Source organism: Mobula hypostoma, chromosome 12 (genome assembly GCF_963921235.1).
Source record: "Mobula hypostoma chromosome 12, sMobHyp1.1, whole genome shotgun sequence".
NCBI lineage: Eukaryota > Metazoa > Chordata > Chondrichthyes > Myliobatiformes > Myliobatidae > Mobula > Mobula hypostoma.
The window spans coordinates 16437330-16457714 of record NC_086108.1 but is presented as its reverse complement, the minus strand read 5'-3'; the positions used below and the strand labels follow the sequence as shown (position 1 = coordinate 16457714).

The window sequence follows — 20385 nt, the reverse complement described above, 5'->3', positions numbered from 1 at the left end:
AAAATATTGTCATCAAATGAACTTGAGTCCAAGTTCAAGAAAATAGTCAAACTGCGGCCCTGAAAAACAATAATTTCCTAAGACCTGTCAATTTGCCCTCAGAAGATAAGCTCTTGTATTACTTAGTTTCTTGACAGTGCTTGAAGATTTGGAAAGGGCTGGCTTTGATATTGCAGCTTTATTGGAGGAAAATTGAGATTTGAATATAAAAAAATTGTTGACAGCTATTCTTGGGATGTTCTTTGATTAATGATTGCTGTATGTGGCCGCTGTTACATGATGTGCATCAGCTTAGTCAATGCACCTCTCTAGCAGTGTTTGGTTTGAGTGATGAATTACATTAGTGGAGGGCAGAGTCAATCTGCTGAATATTGACCCCTCTGGTGGGCTGACTAGATTTCAACTTCTTACATTTTTAAAATTTTGACCAAAATTCATAACAGAATAACTGAATCAATATCACTTTTTTTTGTTTTAGGTGAGCTAATATGATGTGGAGCACCAAATCTAATGAGGCATCTCCACTACACCAAGAAGGAATGCAGACCCGAGATGCAAGGAGAGGTATAGTGGTAATTTACAGATGTATTTGGTTTGATGCAGTGCCTACAGTTCACCTATTTGGAAATCAGATCATTAATGCATTATGATAGAATAAAGATCCTATTGACCATATATTTGATGCAGTAAACTCTAAAATTCCCTTTCAAATAATTAAATTGAAAGAACATTGTAGTTAGAGACTGAGAATTTAACAGATGACTGTGTGTTCTCTTCAACTGTTTCAAATGGTGCATCTACTGTTTACTTCATTGTCATTACCTCCTGAGACAACTATTCTTCATGTGTGAGCCTATGCAAGAAATGTCCAGAGGCCATTTAATAGTGATAATCCTTGTGATTGATCCTAGTTTTATTGTCACGTCTGTGGAAATACTAAATCAGTGAATAATCATTTCAAAGATTTTTTCAGAAGCATATTAAGTGAATGGTGAAGATGCATTGTAAATTCAAGATCATTTAATGTCGTTTCCAGTACACAAGTGTAAAGGAGAATGAAAAAATTGTTACTCTTGATCTGATGATGCACAAAAAACCCCACAAAAGATAAAAAACACAACAATAATAAAAAAAATATAAGTACAGGAGATAGCATATAAGCATAGATTGATTCATAAAGTGACACGAGGTTGTACGTAAGGTGACTGGCAGAAAATAATAAGGTAGTGGTGGAGTTAGTGGCTGGAGGTATTGATGAGCTTTACTGCTTAGGGAAAGTAATTGCTTTTCAGTCTTGGTCCTGGCAGTGCATTCTCTTCAATCCAGTGGATGTTACGTAGTTTCCTTGATGGGAGTGGAGCAAGCAATCCATGAGCAGAGTGGGTGGGATCCTTCATGATGTTACTGGCCCTTTTCTGGCACCTTTCTGTATATACATCCTTGATGGTATGTTGGTGCTGATAATGCATTGGGCAGAGAACCAAAATGATGAAAACACTTCCCCAGTTAAGCAGCAAATGGGAAAGAGAGAAAGATTGTTTTTAGTATGAGGTGGGGGAGGTATGGATAGGACAGGCATATATCTTGGGGTGAGGGTAGGATTGCTGTAGGAGTAAGTTTTTAAAATCTTTCTCTTCTGGTGTTGGCTATCCTTTTATAATATCCAATTTCTCTATCCATGAAAACTGTCTTCTCGTTTTTTTTTTACACAGGTCTGTATTTCGCAGATTTTCCATGTTTCTTTGCTTTTTTTTAAATCTGCCTTATCCATTCTTTTCCAAGTCTCTCTGAAACTAAAACGTTTTTTTCTGCTTTCCCGGATTTGAGAAAGGAATTTGCTTGAAGAGTGAATTCTTTCACTTTTTCCAGATGTTGCCCATCTTGCTGCATGTTTTAAAGCATTTTCTATTTCTTGTTTGATTTCTACCGTCTCCAATTTTTTTCACTGAATTTTCAGTTATATTTAACTCTTGATAAAATGCAGAGCTATCTATCATCTTGATAGCTGTGGCAACAAACACCATCAGATACCTTGATGTGCTATGATAACTCTATCTCCTTAAGGCAAATGCTGCTATCACATTCAGTGTATTCATCAGAATCCTATTTAACCACAATAAATGAAACTCCAGGTATAAGTCACTTCAGTAATGCAATTTTATAATGTACAAATACAGCCTATCCTGTAAATTAAAATGGGCAAGAAAAGTGTAAGTTTAAAGTTAATGTATATAATGTAAACCCAGAACTTGGGAAATATTTTGAAGAAGTAACAAATGTAATTTGGTTTTGTTTTAGACATGGCCTCAGCATGGGATACAGTCAACCAGACAAAAGCTGCGGTAAGCATCTCAAACAATTTTATTGTGATTAAATATTCTCAAATGGGGCATGCATTCTGGAGGATAAAGATGGTATATACACTTTTTCTTGGTCAATATAGATTTCCTCTTATTCTGCATTGTACACAAAGATTTCTTTATAAGTGGTCTTTATGCAACATTCTTTGTACAGTAAAATTCTGATCTGCTATCTGACGCTTTGGAAATTCCAGTGCTTTGGCATCCCAGTCATGCATTCTGTTTCAGTGTTGCTCCCCTAACTTGGGACATTTGGCATCCTGTTCATTCTGTCAAGGGAGTTCTCCAGCATCATCCTGGTTACAGTGTGCATTCCATTACTGGCAAATGACAAGCTGATACTGGAGGAACTGAGCACCTGATCAACAATCACCAGTCAGCATACTCTGATAGTTTCCAGGTCATTGCAGGGGACTTCAACCAGACCAACTTGAAGGAAGTCTCTGACAAACTATCAACAGTACCTCTGGAACTGGAATCAATACTGATATTCGATCACTGTTGCATCACCATCAAGAGCATTTAGCTTGTCATTTCACACTTGTACTTTGGCAAGTCTGATCACCTAGCTGGGCTCCTACTTCAGACATATAGGCAAAGACTAAGGACTGCAACACCAATATTAAGGACCACAATTATGGTTAAGGGAAGTAGAAAAATGCTTACAAGACTGTTTTGGATTTGAATGAATATGCCACAGTCATCACCAACTTCATCAAGGTCTTTTTTTTTCTTTTTCAATTTTTAAAAATTAGTTTCAACATCATACACATTACAAAAAGTAAGTACAGAGCAATTGGGATTGTATTAATAATAATTATAAAAGTTTACAGTCAGGTAACACATAGTAAACATCCCAAAATCACACAGATTAACAATAAAATATATAAAGAGTACACATAAAATACAAAAATATCATTTAAAAAACAGAAAAAGAAAAACAATCCCCTAAAAAAAAACTAATCTACCCAAACTAAAAGAAAACTAAGGAAAAGAAAAAGAAAAGGAAGGGCTATTAGGATACCTCAGATAGAACCAATAGTGTCGCCACTTCCGCTCCTCTCCCCATATATTGAAATCACAAAATAGATTTGGCAAGGGTCAAATTACATCATGTGGAAGTATTGAATAAATGGTCTCCAAGTCTCATCAAATTTAATTAGATGGGTCAAAAATGACACTTCTAATTTTTTCTAGATTTAAACAAGATATAGTTTGAGAAAACCAGTGAAATGTAGTTGGAGGACTAATCTCTTTCCAATTCAACAGCATAGATCTTGTAGCCATTAGAGTAACAAAAGCAATCATCTGACAAGCTGAAGAGGTCAAATGATGTTTTCTATCATTGGTAAACCAAAGATGGCAGTAATAGGATGAGGTTGTAAATCAATATTTAAGACAGTGGAAATAATATCAAAAATATCGTCCCAATATTTCTTCGATAAAGGGCAAGGCCAAAACATATGAGTTAATTAGGCTATCTCAGAATGACATCTATCACATACAGGGATTATATGAGTAATAATGATCTAATTTATCCTTAGACATATGAGCCCTATGTACAACTTTTTAAACTGTATCAATGCATGTTTAGCACAAATAGAGGAAGAGTTAACTAATTGGAAACTTTTTTGCCATTTCTCAGTAGGTAAGGTAAGCTTAAGTTCCCTTTCCCAGTCATTCTTAATTGTATTGGAAACATCTGGATTTATTTTCCTTATCATATTATAAATAATTGCTATTGAACCTTTCTGATAAAGGTTTAAATCAGAATATGAAATCAGAAAGGTAGTAAGAACAGTATTTAAAAAGTTTCTAATCTGTAAATATCTAAAAAAAATGTGATCTAGGTAAATTATATTTATTAGATAATTGTTCAAAAGACATAAAACAATGATCTGAAAATAAATCAGAAAAATGTATTATACCCTTTGTTTTCCAAACCAGGTATGCTTGATCCAAAAAAGAGAGTTGGAAAAGAAAGTTGGATATAAAAGGGCTAGTTAGAATAAATTGATTCAGTCCAAAAAATTTTCGAAACTGAAACCATATTCGAAGAGTATATGTAACTATTGGGTTATCCGTTTGTTTGTCCAATTTAGAAAAGTCAAAAGGAAGTGGGATCCCTAAAATAGAACCCAATGAAAATCCTGAAACAGAATTACATTCAAGATTAACCCAGAGTGGACTTGAAACTGTATCCCAATTCCATGTATAAAATTTTAAATAACGAATATTAATTGCCCAATAGTAGAATCTAAAGTTTGGCAATGCTAACCCACCCTCCTTTTTGGGCTTCTGTAAATGTCTTTTCCCTAGTCTAGGATTTTCATTCTGCCATATGTATGAGGAAATTTTTGAATCAACATTATCAAAAAATGATTTCGGAATAAAAATTGGCAATGCTTGAAATAAATGTAGAAACTTCTGTAAAATAATCATCTTAACAGCGTTGATCCAACCAATTAATGACAAAAACATTGGCGACCATTAGGTAATCAAACCTTTAATCTGATCAAGTAAGGGTAAAAAATTAACCTTAAATAAATCCTTGTGCTTCTTAGTAATTTTACTTCCTAAATAAGTAAATTGATCAGTAACTAATCTAAATGGTAAACATTTGTAGTTTGGAACCATCATATTTAACGGAAAAAATTCACTCTTATTAAGATTCAGTTTGTAACCAGAAAATTTACTAAACTTATCCAACAAGGGTAAAGTTGCAGGAATGGATTTTTCTGGGTCAGAAATATATAATAGTAAATCATCTGCATATAATGATAACATGTATCTCTTTCCCACGAGTAATACCAAAAATATTTGGTGAATCTCGAATTGCAATTGCTAAAGTTTCTAAAGCAATATCAAATAATAAGGGACTTAAAGGACAACCCTGTCTAGTGCCACGAAATAATCGAAAAAATGGAGATCTTTGATTATTAGTCAAAACCGAAGCTAAAGGAGTATGATATATCAATTTAATCCAGGATATAAATATCGGGCTAAAGTTAAACTTCTCAAGCGTAGTAAATAAATATGGCCATTCAACTCTGTCAAAAGCTTTCTCAGCATCTAATGAAATAGCACATTCTGGAGTTCTCAGTGAAGGAGTATAAATAATACTTATTAATCTCCTAATATTAAAAGATGAATAACGATTTTTAATAAATCCAGTTTGATCCATGGAAATAATTTGAGGTAATACCTTTTCTAACCTAGATGCTAATATTTTAGAAAAAATTTTTGAATTAACATTCAATAAGGATATCGGTCTATATGATGCACATTCAGTAGGATACTTATTTTTTAAATTAAGGAGATGGAGGCTCCATAAAATGATTGTGGTAGTTTACCTATAATAATTGCATCTCTAAAAACTCTGCACAACTGGGGAGAAAGAATAGAAGAAAAAAAGCTTTTAAAATTCTGCTGTATAGCCATCTGGGCTGGGTGATTTACCAGAATTCATTGAAGAAATAGAACCCATTACTTCTTCATCCGTAATAGGTGTTTCTAACTTTAAACGTTCTTTGGGTGTTAATTTTGGAAAATTCAAATTCCTTAAAAAAATCTTGCATCTCCCTAGGATCATGAAGAAATTCTGACTGGTATAAAGATGTATAAAATTCTTGAAAAGATTTTTTAATCTCATCATGATCAACTGTTGAAATATCATTAAGTTTACGAATCTTAGTAATTTGACGTTTAACCGAAGCTGTTTTTAATTGATTGGCTAATAATTTACCAGATTTACCACTATGTATATAAAACTCACTTCTTGTTTTCATTAATTGATTTTCTGTTGACGATGTTAAGAGTAAACTATGCTCCATTTGAAGTTCAACTCTCTGTTTGTAAAGATCCTCATTAGGAGCAGTGGCATATTGTTTATCGATGTCTTTAATCTTATCAATCAACACCATTCATAGTGTGTTTTTTCAATCCAGCCGAGTAGGAAATGATCTGACCACGGATATAAGATTTAAAAGTGTCCCATATAACCCCACTGGGAATTTCATCCATAGTATTTGTTTAAAAAAAAAGAAGTCGATCTGATCCTTGATACATTTTACAAAATCTGAGTCTGGAAGTAAGTTGGAATTAAAATGCTATTGCCTAGTATTAGAAGGTATATCCCATAACTTAATAGAGAGATTCAATGGTGCATGATCAGATATGGCAATGATATCATAGTTACACTCAATTACAGATGGAATTAAACAAGAGTCTATATAAAAAAAAGTCAATCCTAGAATAAGTATGATGTATGTGTGAAAAGAAAGAAAATTCTTTATCCTTGGGGTGTGGAAATCTCCAAATCTCGGAGATTCCAGAATCAATCAAAAACAAATTGATAAGAGTGGCCGACTTATTCGGTAGTGCCTGAGTTGGTACAGATTTATCCATCAGAGGATTTAAGCAGCAATTAAAGTCACCCCCCATTATCAACATGTAATCACTTAAATTAGGAAAGGAGGTAAATAATTGTTTAAAAAATTCAGGGTAGTCCACATTCGGGGCATAAACATTAACCATAACAACTTTCTTATTAAAAAGTAGACCGGTAATTAACAAGAATCTACCATTTGGGTCAGAGAAGGTATTGTGATGTACAAATGCAATTGAAGAATCTATGAAAATTGAGACTCCTCTCACTTTAGCTTTGGAGTTTGAGTGATACTGTTGTTCCTTCCAAAACTTTAAAAAAATGCTGATTATCCTCTTTCCACACAGTTTCTTGGGCAAAAATAATATGGGCATTCATTCTGTGGAATACTATAAAAATCTTTTTCCTTTTAATCAGATGGTTTAGTCCGTTTGTATTCCAAGAAACAAGATTAAACCTCTGAGCCATGTTAACCTTGAATCAATCTTTTGGTATATAAAGAGTTAACCAGAGTATAAACTCATGTAACCGGAAGAGGAACCAGCATTTGGAAAGGAGACGGAAGTTGCGACAATACCGACATTGTTGTAGTTCAAAATTAGCCCAATGAGAAAAAGAAAAAAAGCCCCCCCACCCACCACCCAAGAACCCTAAAACTAAGCCAAGAAAGGCCAGAAAGCTAAATCTACCCCCATTTCTCCAGAAGGCAGCTCCCAAATATATGTTGGTAAAAAGACCACCTAAAAAAAAACTACACTATAACAGCGAAAAAGATAATAAGCTTAACAAATACAGTAAAATAAAATACCTTAGTATTATAATCACTAACATGCTAATAAAATAAAGAGAAAAGAAGAGATACCAATACATATTATTCAATGTAAAATATTTGTAAGGGAGAACAGTTGAATGAAAAAGAAAAGGCGTATCCAGAAAGAAAAGTATTATGGGAAGAAGAACCCAAAAAGATGGCATGGTTAAAAAAAAACAAAGGTATTATGGAAAGAAGAAGACAAAACAAAAACATAAAAAAAACCGATAACAACGGTAACATTAAGTGTAAAGAATACCAACACTACCGATCAAAACCAGAAGTCTTATACTTATAAAAGTCGATCTTCAAAAATGAATCATATGATTAATAGAATTTGAGGGGGAAAAAAAACGAAAAGCCAAAGCGAATATCACAAAAATCGTATATTAATTAAACCGTGGTGGCTAATTCAAATTCTTCCAGAAAGCCTCGTGCTGCACTTGTAGTTGAAGAAAAGTCGCTGGCTGTTCGGAGGAGAAAATCTTAAGCGGGCAGGATACAATAACGCTGGTTTAAGATCTTTTTGGTAGCATTCCATCATCAGAGGTTTGAAAGCCAATCGCGCTGTCATTAATTCAGGGCTGAAATCCTCATACAATCGGAATTGATGGTCTTGGAATTTAATCATTCCCTGCTGTCGGGCTATTCGTATGAGTTGCTCTTTAACATGAACTTAATGAAATGGGATGATTACTGGTCTTGGTTTAGATTGAGAATTTGATTTATTCCGAAAAATACGATGTGCGCGATCGAGCAATGGAGGATCATCTGGGAATTCAGAGCTAAATGCAGTCTTTAAAAGTTCAGAAAAGAATACTGAAGGGTCTCCTGTCTCAACTCCCTTGGGGAGACCAATTAAACGTAACTTCTTTCTTCTGGATCAGTTTTCCAGATCAGTAATCTTAAATTTAAGACTCTCCAGCTGTTTATCTGTCGAAGAAACTTTTTGTTCCAAACTCTTGATGATTTTCATCTTTCTTTCGTGCATCCTCTTTCAGTTCGGTAATAGTGTTTTGTTGCTGTTGAACTTGATGGTCAAGCACACCGTAAGTTTGCATAATTGCCGTAATCTCTTCTTTAAAGCCTCGGCGTATTTCATCAGCTTGTTCACGAAACAAATTTATCAACAATTCATAAGTTATCTCAGGATGTTTAGGATCGGGTTTCTTTCTTTCCGTCGCCATCGGCATCTTTTGCAGGTTTAATGTCTCGGACTTTAGGTCTTGTAGCTGTTTCTTTACTCATCTCTGCAAAGTTCAAAATCCAAACTTAAAACTAAATTAAATAAAGGTGATCATAGATATAAAAAGAAAAAGTAACGGAGTGAAGCTGAGAAGTGACCTCACTGCGTGAGTGCCATCTGGAGAATCCAAGGTCTGTATGAATAAATGTCTGCCTTCAGGAACATGCCGTTCATACTCAAATTAGAAGTCCTGGATGAACCAGAAGATTTAGTATGCTGAGAGATAGATCTGTAGCATTCAAGAATGATGATCTAGAAACCTTACAAGAAGATGTCAGTAGGGTTGCATTTAGCGTAACTATTACAGCACTAGCAACTAAGCATCAATTCTGCTGCTGTCTTTGAGGAGTTCTCCCTGCGATCATGTGGGTTTCCTTTGGGTGCTCTGATTTCCTCCTGTATTCCAAAGATGTACAGGTTAGTAAGTCAATTGGTACTGGTTAGAGATACAGCCTGCTACCGTATTGTATCTCCAAATAAAATATAAAGTCGAGCTACAGCCTATGGAAGGCCATCATGAGAGTGTGAAAAGTCAATTTTGTGTGAAGTTAGAGTCACAATTGGATGTAGAACATCTGTGGCAGAGTTTATATGTCATTACTTTCTATAAGAGAAAACCTAGCTGCATGATGGCAGTGATGCTTTAACCTCTAATGAGCTGTACACTTTAAAGGAAGATCACTACACCTGTGCATATCTTTAAAGAATCTGGCGGCCTGTGATCTCTGTCTTGTAGGTCAACATCGGATCCCAGCTACTTCAACGGCATCAATCATTCTGATACCCAAGAAGAACCGGGTGAGCTGCCTCAATGACTTTTACCAGGTAGCATTTACATCTACTATGATGAAGTGCTTTGAGAGGTTGGTCATGGCTAGAATTAATTTCTGCTTGAGCAAAGAAGTGGACTTGCTGAGTTTTGCCTACTGTCACAACATGTTTGCAGTGGATGCAGTCTCATGGATTCTCCTCTCGGCTTTTGAGCACCTGGATGACAGCAATACAAATGTCAGTCTACTGTTTATCGATCACAATTTGATGTTCCACACTGTCATTTCTCATTATCATTCAACAAACTTAAAAACCTGGGCGCCTGTATCTCCCTCTGCAACTGGTCTTGGACCTCCTAATCAGAAGATTACCATTTGCTGTAACATATTTTATTTCTTTCTTCAGTGCCTCTTTTACATCAGCAATGTCTTTAATTAAAACTCTTGTCATTGAGGCCTATCACTTTGGGAGCCAAATCTCATATTGGGCTGCGTCTTCAAGAATCTGAAGATAGTCACTGTATATGGCGTGATTTAATTCTTTATTTTATTCCCATCATTCCCTTTTATTACCCTGTGCACTGAGATCATGTATACTTTGAAAAATGTGGATGTTGATTTTAATTAATGTCTTGTACTGTTATGCTGGATGGACATAAACACATTTGACTGCTCTCAGAATCCACTGCTTTTTTGATGATAATTACCATGGGTGACACCTCTACCTAGTCCTGTAATATCTCCTTTATCAACTTTTCCTGATGCTTCTTCAGTTTTGCCACACTTCCTTTTTTGTTTTATTGCATTGTCTTACTACTACTACTACTACGTCGACTTAGGCCTAGGGGGCCGGTGTCGGGCACAATAGTAGTAGTAAGGCAATTGTCTTAAATGAAGTAGTATATCTCCAACATTAGCTTCTTTCATTCTCCCAGGACCTCTAGTGATCCTCAGCCTTCCACTTTGAGTTTCCATCTACTTCACTTACAGTACTTTCACTTATTAGTTGTATGTGAAAATTTGCTGGTTTAATAGCAATGCTAGCTTTCTTTCCTGTGTCAGTTCTAAATTTACAACTGGGACTTTGACATCAAGTATTTCCTGCAACAACATTTTGGCAGAATAAATGCCATTAAAATCATTGGAGCAATGTGATAGTGAAGTTGAAGATGTTTAACAACTAACTCAGCTAACTGGCGGTCCATTTTTTGTGCAGCAGATATGATGGATGTTATGACCTTACCATCTTGATCTGTATCAGAAGTCCCTATGATAGTGTACACTCATTCCGCACGTGTTAAACTCTTAAATGTCTAACTTAATTGAATCATGAGCTTCAAACAGGAAGTTTGATTAGCATGATTCCCAGTTAGCCCCAACATTACACCCCCTCATCTACTAGTCCTTCTTTTAATTACATAAAGTCTTTTAAGCTCTCTGTTACCAAATGGTATTTTCCTTCTACTCTGCTGAAGTATACTTTTATGTACTTTATTTAACAACCCCTTTAGCTGCCTTTGTTCTAAGAAATAAATCCTATTATATCTAGTTTTTCCTCTTGGCACTATTTTCCAGCCCTGACAACATATCCATCTGCCTGAAGCGCTGAGTTCCTTCAGTGCTTTTTGTGTTGTTCCGGATTCCAGCATTTACAATCTCCTGTGTCTTCAATCTCCTTTGAGTAGTTTCTTGCGCAGGGACATCTGTTCTGATTGGAAATGTGGAGAAACCAAGCTTTCAGGTCCAACTATTGATGTATATGGTTCTGGATTAACTTCCTTGCTCTTGTACTCTGTGTTTTTGATAATAAAGGAATGGTTATGAAGTGTCTTTTAAACATCTTATTGGCAAACCTTGCAACCTTTAAAGATCTGTGAAGAAATATTGCCTTGCCTAAGATCCATTTATTCTTTTACACCTCTTGGCATCTTCCCAGTTATTGTGTTATTCGCCTGACTTTCTGCCTGCTTTATGTCAGACTTAGTTGAGCTTGATTCCATTTAGCATTTTCTGCCTACCACATTAGTTCATTGATACCTTACCGCAGTCTAAAGAGTTCCTCCTTATCATCTAGATCAGGTTCATCCATCCATCCTTCATTTCTGTTTAAATCATAAATGAGTGCTGCAAGCAGGGAGAGACCTGTTGATACACCTTGTGATAAGTTTTCCAGTCACAAACATACCTGTCAAACATTACTCTGTGTCACTGAGCCCGTTTTGGACACCATTTGTCACCCTCGTATGGATCTCGCAGACTTTTATTTCTGCTTTGGAGGTTCTTATTGAAACCTGAAATCTGCATGTACTACATTAATGCACTACCCACTTTGACCTTCTGTTACCACCTCAAAAAAAAACAACCTTCCTATAACCCCATGCTGCAATTCCTTGATATTTTTTATCTGCTCCTTGTAAATTGATTCTAGATAATTGCCCAACCCTGAAATTAAACTACTTAACCTCTAGTGACAGTTGCCTGATGAATTGCAGATGGTCATCAAAAATATAATTACCTTGGCTCAGAATACATGGAAGTACTAACTAAAAAGAAACCTGTGAAGAGTTTGAGCATCTTTTGCTATGAGATGATGCTGTTCAATCCTAATTGATTTCTTTTGATTTCTCACTTTTTTCTGAAGTTGCGACACATAGAGAACAGGCTGGAAGCTGTTCCTACTGGTACTGCTGTCTTAGACACTGTGATGGACAACAAGAAGTCCCTGGGAAGTGCTTCCAGGAAAGTCAGTAGGAAAGGTAAGTGCAAAGAAAGCACAGAAAAACAACAATATTATTAGTAGAATATAGAATAGTGGTAACCATTTATCATGTGTGGCCAACTGTTTGCTTCAGTGAAAACACTAAAATTGATCATGAGGTTAAAGAAAAAAAGTCTTGTAAACTTGTAATCTTTAACCAGTAAAAGTAAAAATCCAATAATTCTCTATCTGATTATTCAGAAATCCCAATGATTAACCAGGTTATTGCAGTTCTGCTGAATTGTGATTCTCCCCATGAATTTCATATCCATCTTGAGCCAATGTTCTTTGCATGGACTAGAATCAGCCTTCTGGTCATTCAGAATCAGTTTTATTATCACCGACATGTGACGTGAAATTGGTCACCTAAATGACCAATCTGTAAGAGTAATTGTAGACACCAAGCAATAATAAACTAATGTATACAAATTCAGAGTTTGGACTGTCATTTAATTTGATATACAGTCGGCCCTTCGTATCCGCGGGTTCCGCATCCGTGGATTCGACCAACTGTGGATCGAAAATACTCGAAAAAAATTCCAGTAAGTTCTAAAAAGCAAAACTTGAATTTGCTGTGCGCCGAGCACTGCGCTTAACCCACGCGAATGAAGTGATGTGTAGGCATACCCTGCTGTAGCCTCCCACCATTTCACAGATCCTCAGTCTCTCTCTAGCACTCGTTATTTGAGCATTGTTCGCCTCGCACTAACACTTCCACGAATTTCAGCTGCTTTCTGTTTTATTGTGCGAATGCTCGATTCATTCTTACCGACCTTACGGCCCACTTTGGCAAACGACATGCCACTTTTCAAAAGATCTAAGATATTTATTTTCTCAGCGAGAGATAGCACTTTACGCTCCCTTATAGCCTTTGAGGAATTGCTTTGACCACTTAGTTGCTTTTTAGGAGACATTTTTTCACAGAAACAAAGGGTGCACACAACACAAGTAGCGAAAGAACGAGACGTTTTATACTATGCCATTTTGTATAAGGGACCTGAGCATCCACAAATTTTGGTATCCGCGGGGCGTCCTGGAACCAATCCCCCATGGATACCGAGGGACGACTGTATTTCCACAGTACTTTTTATGATATATTTCCAAATGTTTGCTCCTGTAGTGGTTGAGGTAAACTTGAAAATTGTTTTGAAACGCTGAAGCTTTTTGAATAATATTTTTGCTGGATCTGAATCAAATATGGGGAAGGTTGCTAGTATGTGGTTTTGTATCTTATATTTTGTATTCATGGTTGCCACGGGTAAGTAATTTAATACTGCAAGGCTTTAGTAAACAGAATGTAGAAAGGAGCACAAGCCCATTTTTCTTACCATGGGGTGATCCATGCCAAGTGTCAGAAACCACATACAGTCATGGAGCAACTTATATAAGGTTAGATACGATACAAGTTCCAGTTGTAGACCCAACTCTTGAACGTAAAGTTTACTGAATTGCATCATGTATGTAGCAGAGTGCATCTCTAAAGCCTCTTCCCTTCCAGTAAACTGAAAATGTATGCGATATAAATAAATCTAATAATTTAAATATTCATCATTTAGTTATTTTAAATGTTTGGTTTAAAATGAAATAATAGCAAAGCTATTAACTTGTTATGATTACAGTCTGACTTGTGGTTCATGTGATAATTGTTTTGATAGGACATGTTTCTGTCAATAGTTTGTGTCAGTATGCTTGTGTGAATTATCTGTCAATTGTTTTGCCATTGCTGTTTTGCTCTATGTGGTATTTTGATGGAAGGTGTGCAAATTCATCTTCCAAGATGTCAAATTCTCCATTCAATAGCTTTGCATAAGTAACTCTGTTTCCTCCAAAATCCTTTTGCCACTAACTTAAATTGAAATGGTCTTAAACGGGCCCAAATGAACCTTCACCATATTGCTTAGGAACCTGGGGTAGTTGCAACTTTGCAATTTTAAAAAACTTCATGACTTTGATCCATCGTCATCTTGGCCATATCTAATGCTTTTCTATGACCTCCTAGGTGGGATTTACTGTTTTAACTTTAATGTATGAGATTCATGGGCTATAGTTTGCATTTGAATTTAGCAAAATGCCCCAAAACTTAGTCATAGTCATACTTTATTGATCCCTGGGGAAATTGGTTTTCGTTACAGTTGCACCATAAATAATTAAATAGTAATAAAACCATAAATAATTAAATAGTAATATGTAAATTATGCCAGGAAATGAGTCCAGGAACGGCCTATTGGGTCAGGGTGTCTGACCCTCCAAGGGAGGAGTTGTAAAGTTTGATGGCCACAGGCAGGAATGACTTCCTATGATTATAAATTTTGATTTGTGTATTCTTACTTGCATATGAAAATTGCAGTTAAGTGAAAATACAAATGCTGACTGTCCAGTAATGGCTTGAGAGAGGTAAAAGTGTATGCATTTTTTAATGCCTCTTTTTGTTTTATCCCTATCAGATGGAAGGTATGTGGAGGATTCTATGGGCAATGCTTCAGCTGGCAAGTCCAACAATTGTAGCAAATCACGAAAGGGCAAAATGTCCCGGAGCCCCTTGAGATCTACTACCCTGGAAAACAACATTAAGAAGAACAGTCGAGTAGAATTCAGGGATGCTTTAACTTATAGGTATGTCGTTATAGGTATGAGAAAATAACTGACAGCAACAGGAACTGTTTTTGTGAACTTGTCTCTTGGTAGATTGGGAAGTCAATGCAATATCATCATCACTGGTGATGAATACACAATGATGAGGTTGCATATTGTACTGCATTCCAAGAATGGGCAGCAAAATGAGTCAAGTATGAAAAAGAAATGAGCGTACCACCAATTATCCTGGGCCACTTAAACCTGCTTCATTTTGATTACTTCTAATCTTGGGCTGTCATTCTCCAAATTTTGGGAAATTGTTGCTAAGTATAAATTGGTAATGCTGAGGTTCAATGTATTTGATGGATCAACATTTCATGCTCTGGCATTAATTACAAAAATCTTTACATATCTTTGAATCTGCAGTTCAAATTCCCAACGGTGAGTTTGGGAATGCTAGATTGTTGAGGTTTTTGGAGATTGTTGTGAATAATCCTTCGGATAATGCCAACAAAATAAGTTATGGGGAAAGACTGTTGAAGCTAGGGCCTTTGTTGCTCATACCTACAAAGGGTTTTGACGACATCAGTTGGGGAGGAATATTTTCACTGCTTGACTTCAGTGTTGAGCAAATTTAACCTCAATTAATCATCTACAGAACAATGGGTGATGAAGCAAGAACATTTTCTTTCTGCAAATGTACCAGTAACAATGGTAGCAGCATCTCTAACCACTCTTAGAAAAACAATTAGATAACTATTTGGAAAAACAAGACATTATTAAAGACTATATAGAGAAGTTAGGGAACGAACATATGGGAGTTTCCTTCAGAGAGTAAGTGGTATGTTTTTACAATTCTGTTATAACTTTTCCAGAAATTTTATATTTATGCAATGTCGTCAGATGGAGGAAATGGCCCATTTCATTATTTAGCAAGGTAGCATAGCAGTTAGCATAATGACATTATAGCACCACCAACTTGGCTTCAATTCCACTGTTGCCTCTAAGAAGCTTGTACATTCTCCCTGTGACCCTGTGCATTTCCCCTGGCTGCTCCGGGTTTGCGCCACATTCCAAAGAAATTTGAGTTGGTAGAACACTGCTGCACAGAAACGGGCCTTTAGACCATCTAGTCTGTGCCAAACCATTAATCTGCCTGCACTCAGACCATACTCTTCTATCAAATCTCCGCTCAATATTTTAAGTTGAAGGGAATAAATTATAGGCAACATCCTTGTAAATTTTTTTTGCATTCTTTCAGTCCCAATGTGTAACCTGTTACACTTGCCTGCATTAAATTGCATCTGCCATTTTTCAGCACACTTTTAACAGCTGCTACAGATTCCACTGCAAGCTTTGATTACCTTCCTTGCTGTCCACTACAACCCCAATCTTGGTGTCATCTGCAAATTTGCTGATCCATTTTACCACATTATCATCAAGATTATTGATATAGATGACAAACAACAATGGATCCTGCACCAATCTCTGCGGCACACGACTAGTCACAGGCCTCTAGGCAGAGAAGTAACCATTTACTGCCACTCTTTGTCTTCTCCCACAAAGCCAATGTCTAATCCAATTTACTATGTCATCTTGAATGCCAAGTGACTGAACCTTCTTGACCAACCTCCTTTGCAGGACCTTGTCAAATGCTTGCTAAAGTCCACTGTCTAGTCTTCAGCTTTCCTGGCAACTTCGTCAAAAAACTCATAATTAATTAATTAGACACAACCTACCACACACAAAGCCATTTTGAATATTCCTAATCTATCACTATATATACCTTCCAATAACTTTCTCACTACTGATGTCAGGCTCACTGGCCTATAATTCCTGGTTTATTCTTAGGCAATGCAATAATATCAGCTGTCCTTCAATCCTCTGGCACCTCACTCATAGCCAAGGAGGTTTTAAATATTTCTGTTGGGGCCCTTGCAATTTCTGTACTAGCTTCCTACAGGGTCCAAGGAAACACCTTGCCAGTCCCTAGGGACTTATCCATCCTAAATTGATTCAAGACAGCAAACACTTCCTCTTGTAATTTGTATTGGGTTCATGACCTCGGTGCAGCTTTTCCTCTCTTCTATAGACCCTTTGTCTGTCTCCCAAGTAAGTACAGATGCAAAAAAAAATCCATTTAAGATCTCCATCTCCTTTGGTTCCATGCATAGATTACTATTCTGATCTTCCAAAGGACTAATTTTGCCTCTTGCAATCCTTTTGCTCTTAATATATCTGTAGAAGCCCTTGGGATTCTCCTTCACCTGGTCTGCTGCAGCAATCTCATACCTTCTTTTAGTCCTCCCGATTTTTTTTTCTTTGTGTTCTCTTGCATTTCTTGTACTCCATAAAAATTTCATTTGTTCCTACCTGCTATGCACATCCTTCTTCATCATCAGGGCCTCAATATCTCTTGAAAACTAAGGTTTCCTAAGCATGTTACCTTTTGCCTTTTATTCCAACAGGAACATACAAATTCTTTCAAAATTTCACCTTTGAAGACCTTCCACCTATCAAGTACACCTTTGCCAGAAAGCAACCTGTCCCAATCCACACTTGCCAGATGCTTTCTGATACCATCAAAATTGGCCTTTATCCAATTTAGAACCTCAACCTGAGAACTACACCTATCCTTTTCCACAATTACTTGGAAGCTAATGGCACTATGATCACTAAATGCAAAGCGTTCCTCCACACTAACTTCTGTCACCTGCCCTGTCTCATTGTCTAACAGGAGATCTTGTATTGTACTCTTTCTCATTGGGACTTCTATGTACTGATTAAAGAAGCTTCCCTGAACACATTTGACAGACTCTTTCCTGTCTAGCTCTTTTACAGTTACATTTCCCAGTCAATATGTGGAAAGTAACAGTCACCTATTATCACAATCTTATGTTTTTTGCTGCAGTCTGCGATCTCTCTATAAATTTATTCCTCTAAATCTTGTGGAGGTTAATTGGTCACTTGGGTTTAATTGGGTGCTGTGGGCTTATGGGTCGGAAGGGCCTGTTACTGTGTTGTATCTCAAAATATTTTGCACTTTTCTGAATATCCCATGTGTCACAATAAAGATAGTGGTCAAATACTGTTTTACTTGTTAAGTATCAGTGCTTCTCCAAAATGATTTACATAATCTTTTCTGCATGATATAAAAAGTACCGCGAAAGATCAATTACTTTAATCTGTTTCATGTTACCAGGGAATTAGATGGCACTATTCCACCCTGTCTGACTGCTAGCCAGCTGGAAGCTCAGCACCTTCTTTCCAATTTGACATCGAATGAATCCCAAGGGAAGGAGAGTGAAAGTCATCACATGATATATGATCGAGACAACCGGAGTTACCACAGTTTGGATAATGACAGCACACAATCAACTGCAGTGGATGAAACCGTGGTGAAATTTCTCAATGACCAATTAGCACTTGATGCCCTGCACAATTCTGCACTTTATAAAACTTTGAGCCGAGATACACTAGGACAAAAGGGTGAAGGCATCAAAGGTTTCCACACTAAGGCACTGAGTAATGATGTGGATGCAAAGAGTGAACGGCCATCCGAGCATTCTCAGCTGTCCTCCCCGAGTTCCACTTCTGACTCGGTGATGCAGAGACTAGAGATTATGCGCAGGAAGCAACATGATGACAAACTTGAGAAACTGAAGGAGCGGATTAGAAAGCAACGAGAGCATTCGGAGGAGCCAGTTGAAAGGGACCGGCAGCTAAGCCTCTATGAATTACCTGCTGTGGCTAGTGTAGGTACTGCAGTTCCTACCACCAAAGTGAGAAAGGTTGCTCTGGCACCACCTGCTCCATCATACAAAGGTATGACTGACACAGTTTATATTCATATCTCTTTTTGATATATGGTTGTGGTAGGATATAAGTAAACCTTGTGTATGTATGTGAGGAAGGCAGCTTTGGCTTCCTGGATCCTGTTGATGTGTACTTGCAAAGTAATCATTGTTGTACTGTGATAGCCAAATTGCGATCTCTCTCAAACTGTAGTATGATTCTGAATGGCAAAAGTAGGGATTTTTGTTGAGGGATAAATATTGCCCAGGTTACAAGAGAACCTATTCACTCTTAGAGTAGTGGAATATTTTGCACCACTTGAGATTCTTTATAAGATGGTGCCTTCATGAGAGAAATTTGTGCCTTTATACTTCTGTGGAAGATCGTTGAATGATGGCAGTACCGATGTTTTGGTGTGGTATTTAGCACTCTATCAACCTGTATTCAGTCTTCATCTAGAGTGCTATCAATGTGTTTTCATTTTGTCCCCGTGACTATGTGAGTTTCCCTTAGTAATGCTTCAATTTTCTCCCACATACTGTAGGTGTGCAAGTTAGTATGTTAATTGATAACTGTAACTTGTCCCTTGTGTAGGTGGGTATCTGAAGAAGAATGATGTATTGATGAGGGAGAATAGGTTGCAGAGAATTTTGGATGCATTTTGAAAACCAGCATGGACTGGATTGTCCAAATGGTCACCAAATATGTGAATATGTGAAATTTTCTTGATTTGGATTGGAAACTGCTTTTCACTAACTTAGGTGCCACTAAGCCACAGGTGTCAGCAGTAGTTTATGTAACTTCCTCGCAGTAGAATCTTTGCCATGCTTTGGCAATGATGTGTATCAGTTTGCATTCCGCTATCATGGTATATTTGCCAAATTGGAGTACAAATGTGACTTTGTACCTGTAACTAATTTAGGGTGACTTTAAAAGGTAATGAGATATAATTACACTGATGTTTGAAACTTGAGCTTCAAGCGAACACTAACTAAGCAAAAACTGGAAAGGAAAACAAGTTTATTGAAGTAAAAGCAAATTAATGTTTACTCTAATTACCCCAGCATCTGAGGGGCCATTTTTGTAAAACTGATGCAACATGTAGCTGACTTTTGTGACATGTAGACTTACCTGGGTGGTATTAGTATTTTAATTCTGAAGTCTAAATGTGATGTCCATATTTTATTGTCAGTGAAGGAAAAAGATATAATAATTATATAGATTATTTTTAAAGTATGTTAATGTTGTTGTAATACTGGCTGAGTAAGCGAGAGCCTTGCATTGATCAACTGCAGATGAGTAATGATTCCATGATAATGGGGTATATAATTAGTAAAAAGTGCCTTTCGTCAGATAGATCATTTTTTTTAGTAGAACTAGCTGGTTATTAATCTGTAACATTAACTCAGTTTTCTCTCACAGGTGCCACCTGAACTATTCCCAGCATTTCATATTTTCATTTTCTGTTCTGGATCTGTCAGTTCATTCAATGTTTTTTTTGTAGAAGCTGGAATCTGAAACAATAACATCCATTTAAATAATGTCTATGGGAAGAGAAACCAGATAAAGCTTTGGGTCAGGGACATTCTGCAGAAATGTGAACTGGTTTCATTTTCTATAGATGCTGCTTGACTGGCTGAGTTCTAGTGTTTTCGTTTTGTCCTCTTCTAAGGCTACGTCCACA

General features: G+C 36.6%; 1 protein-coding gene across 9 annotated transcripts in view; it reads left to right on the top strand.

Moving 5' to 3' along the window:
- The window catches only part of cep350 (centrosomal protein 350), a 251684-nt gene that overhangs the window by 21480 nt on the left and 209819 nt on the right, over positions 1–20385 (top strand). For 8 of the 9 annotated variants that reach the window (XM_063063672.1, XM_063063675.1, XM_063063671.1 and 5 more), the window contains exons 2-6: positions 479–564; positions 2299–2342; positions 12216–12330; positions 14777–14945; positions 18109–18731. In XM_063063672.1, coding sequence (XP_062919742.1) covers positions 489–564; positions 2299–2342; positions 12216–12330; positions 14777–14945; positions 18109–18731 — 1027 coding nt within the window. In that variant the 5' untranslated portion in view covers positions 479–488. Of the gene's footprint in view, positions 1–478; positions 565–2298; positions 2343–9540; positions 9630–12215; positions 12331–14776; positions 14946–18108; positions 18732–20385 lie in introns of all 9 variants that reach the window. The other variant, XM_063063670.1, reaches the window with a different exon arrangement.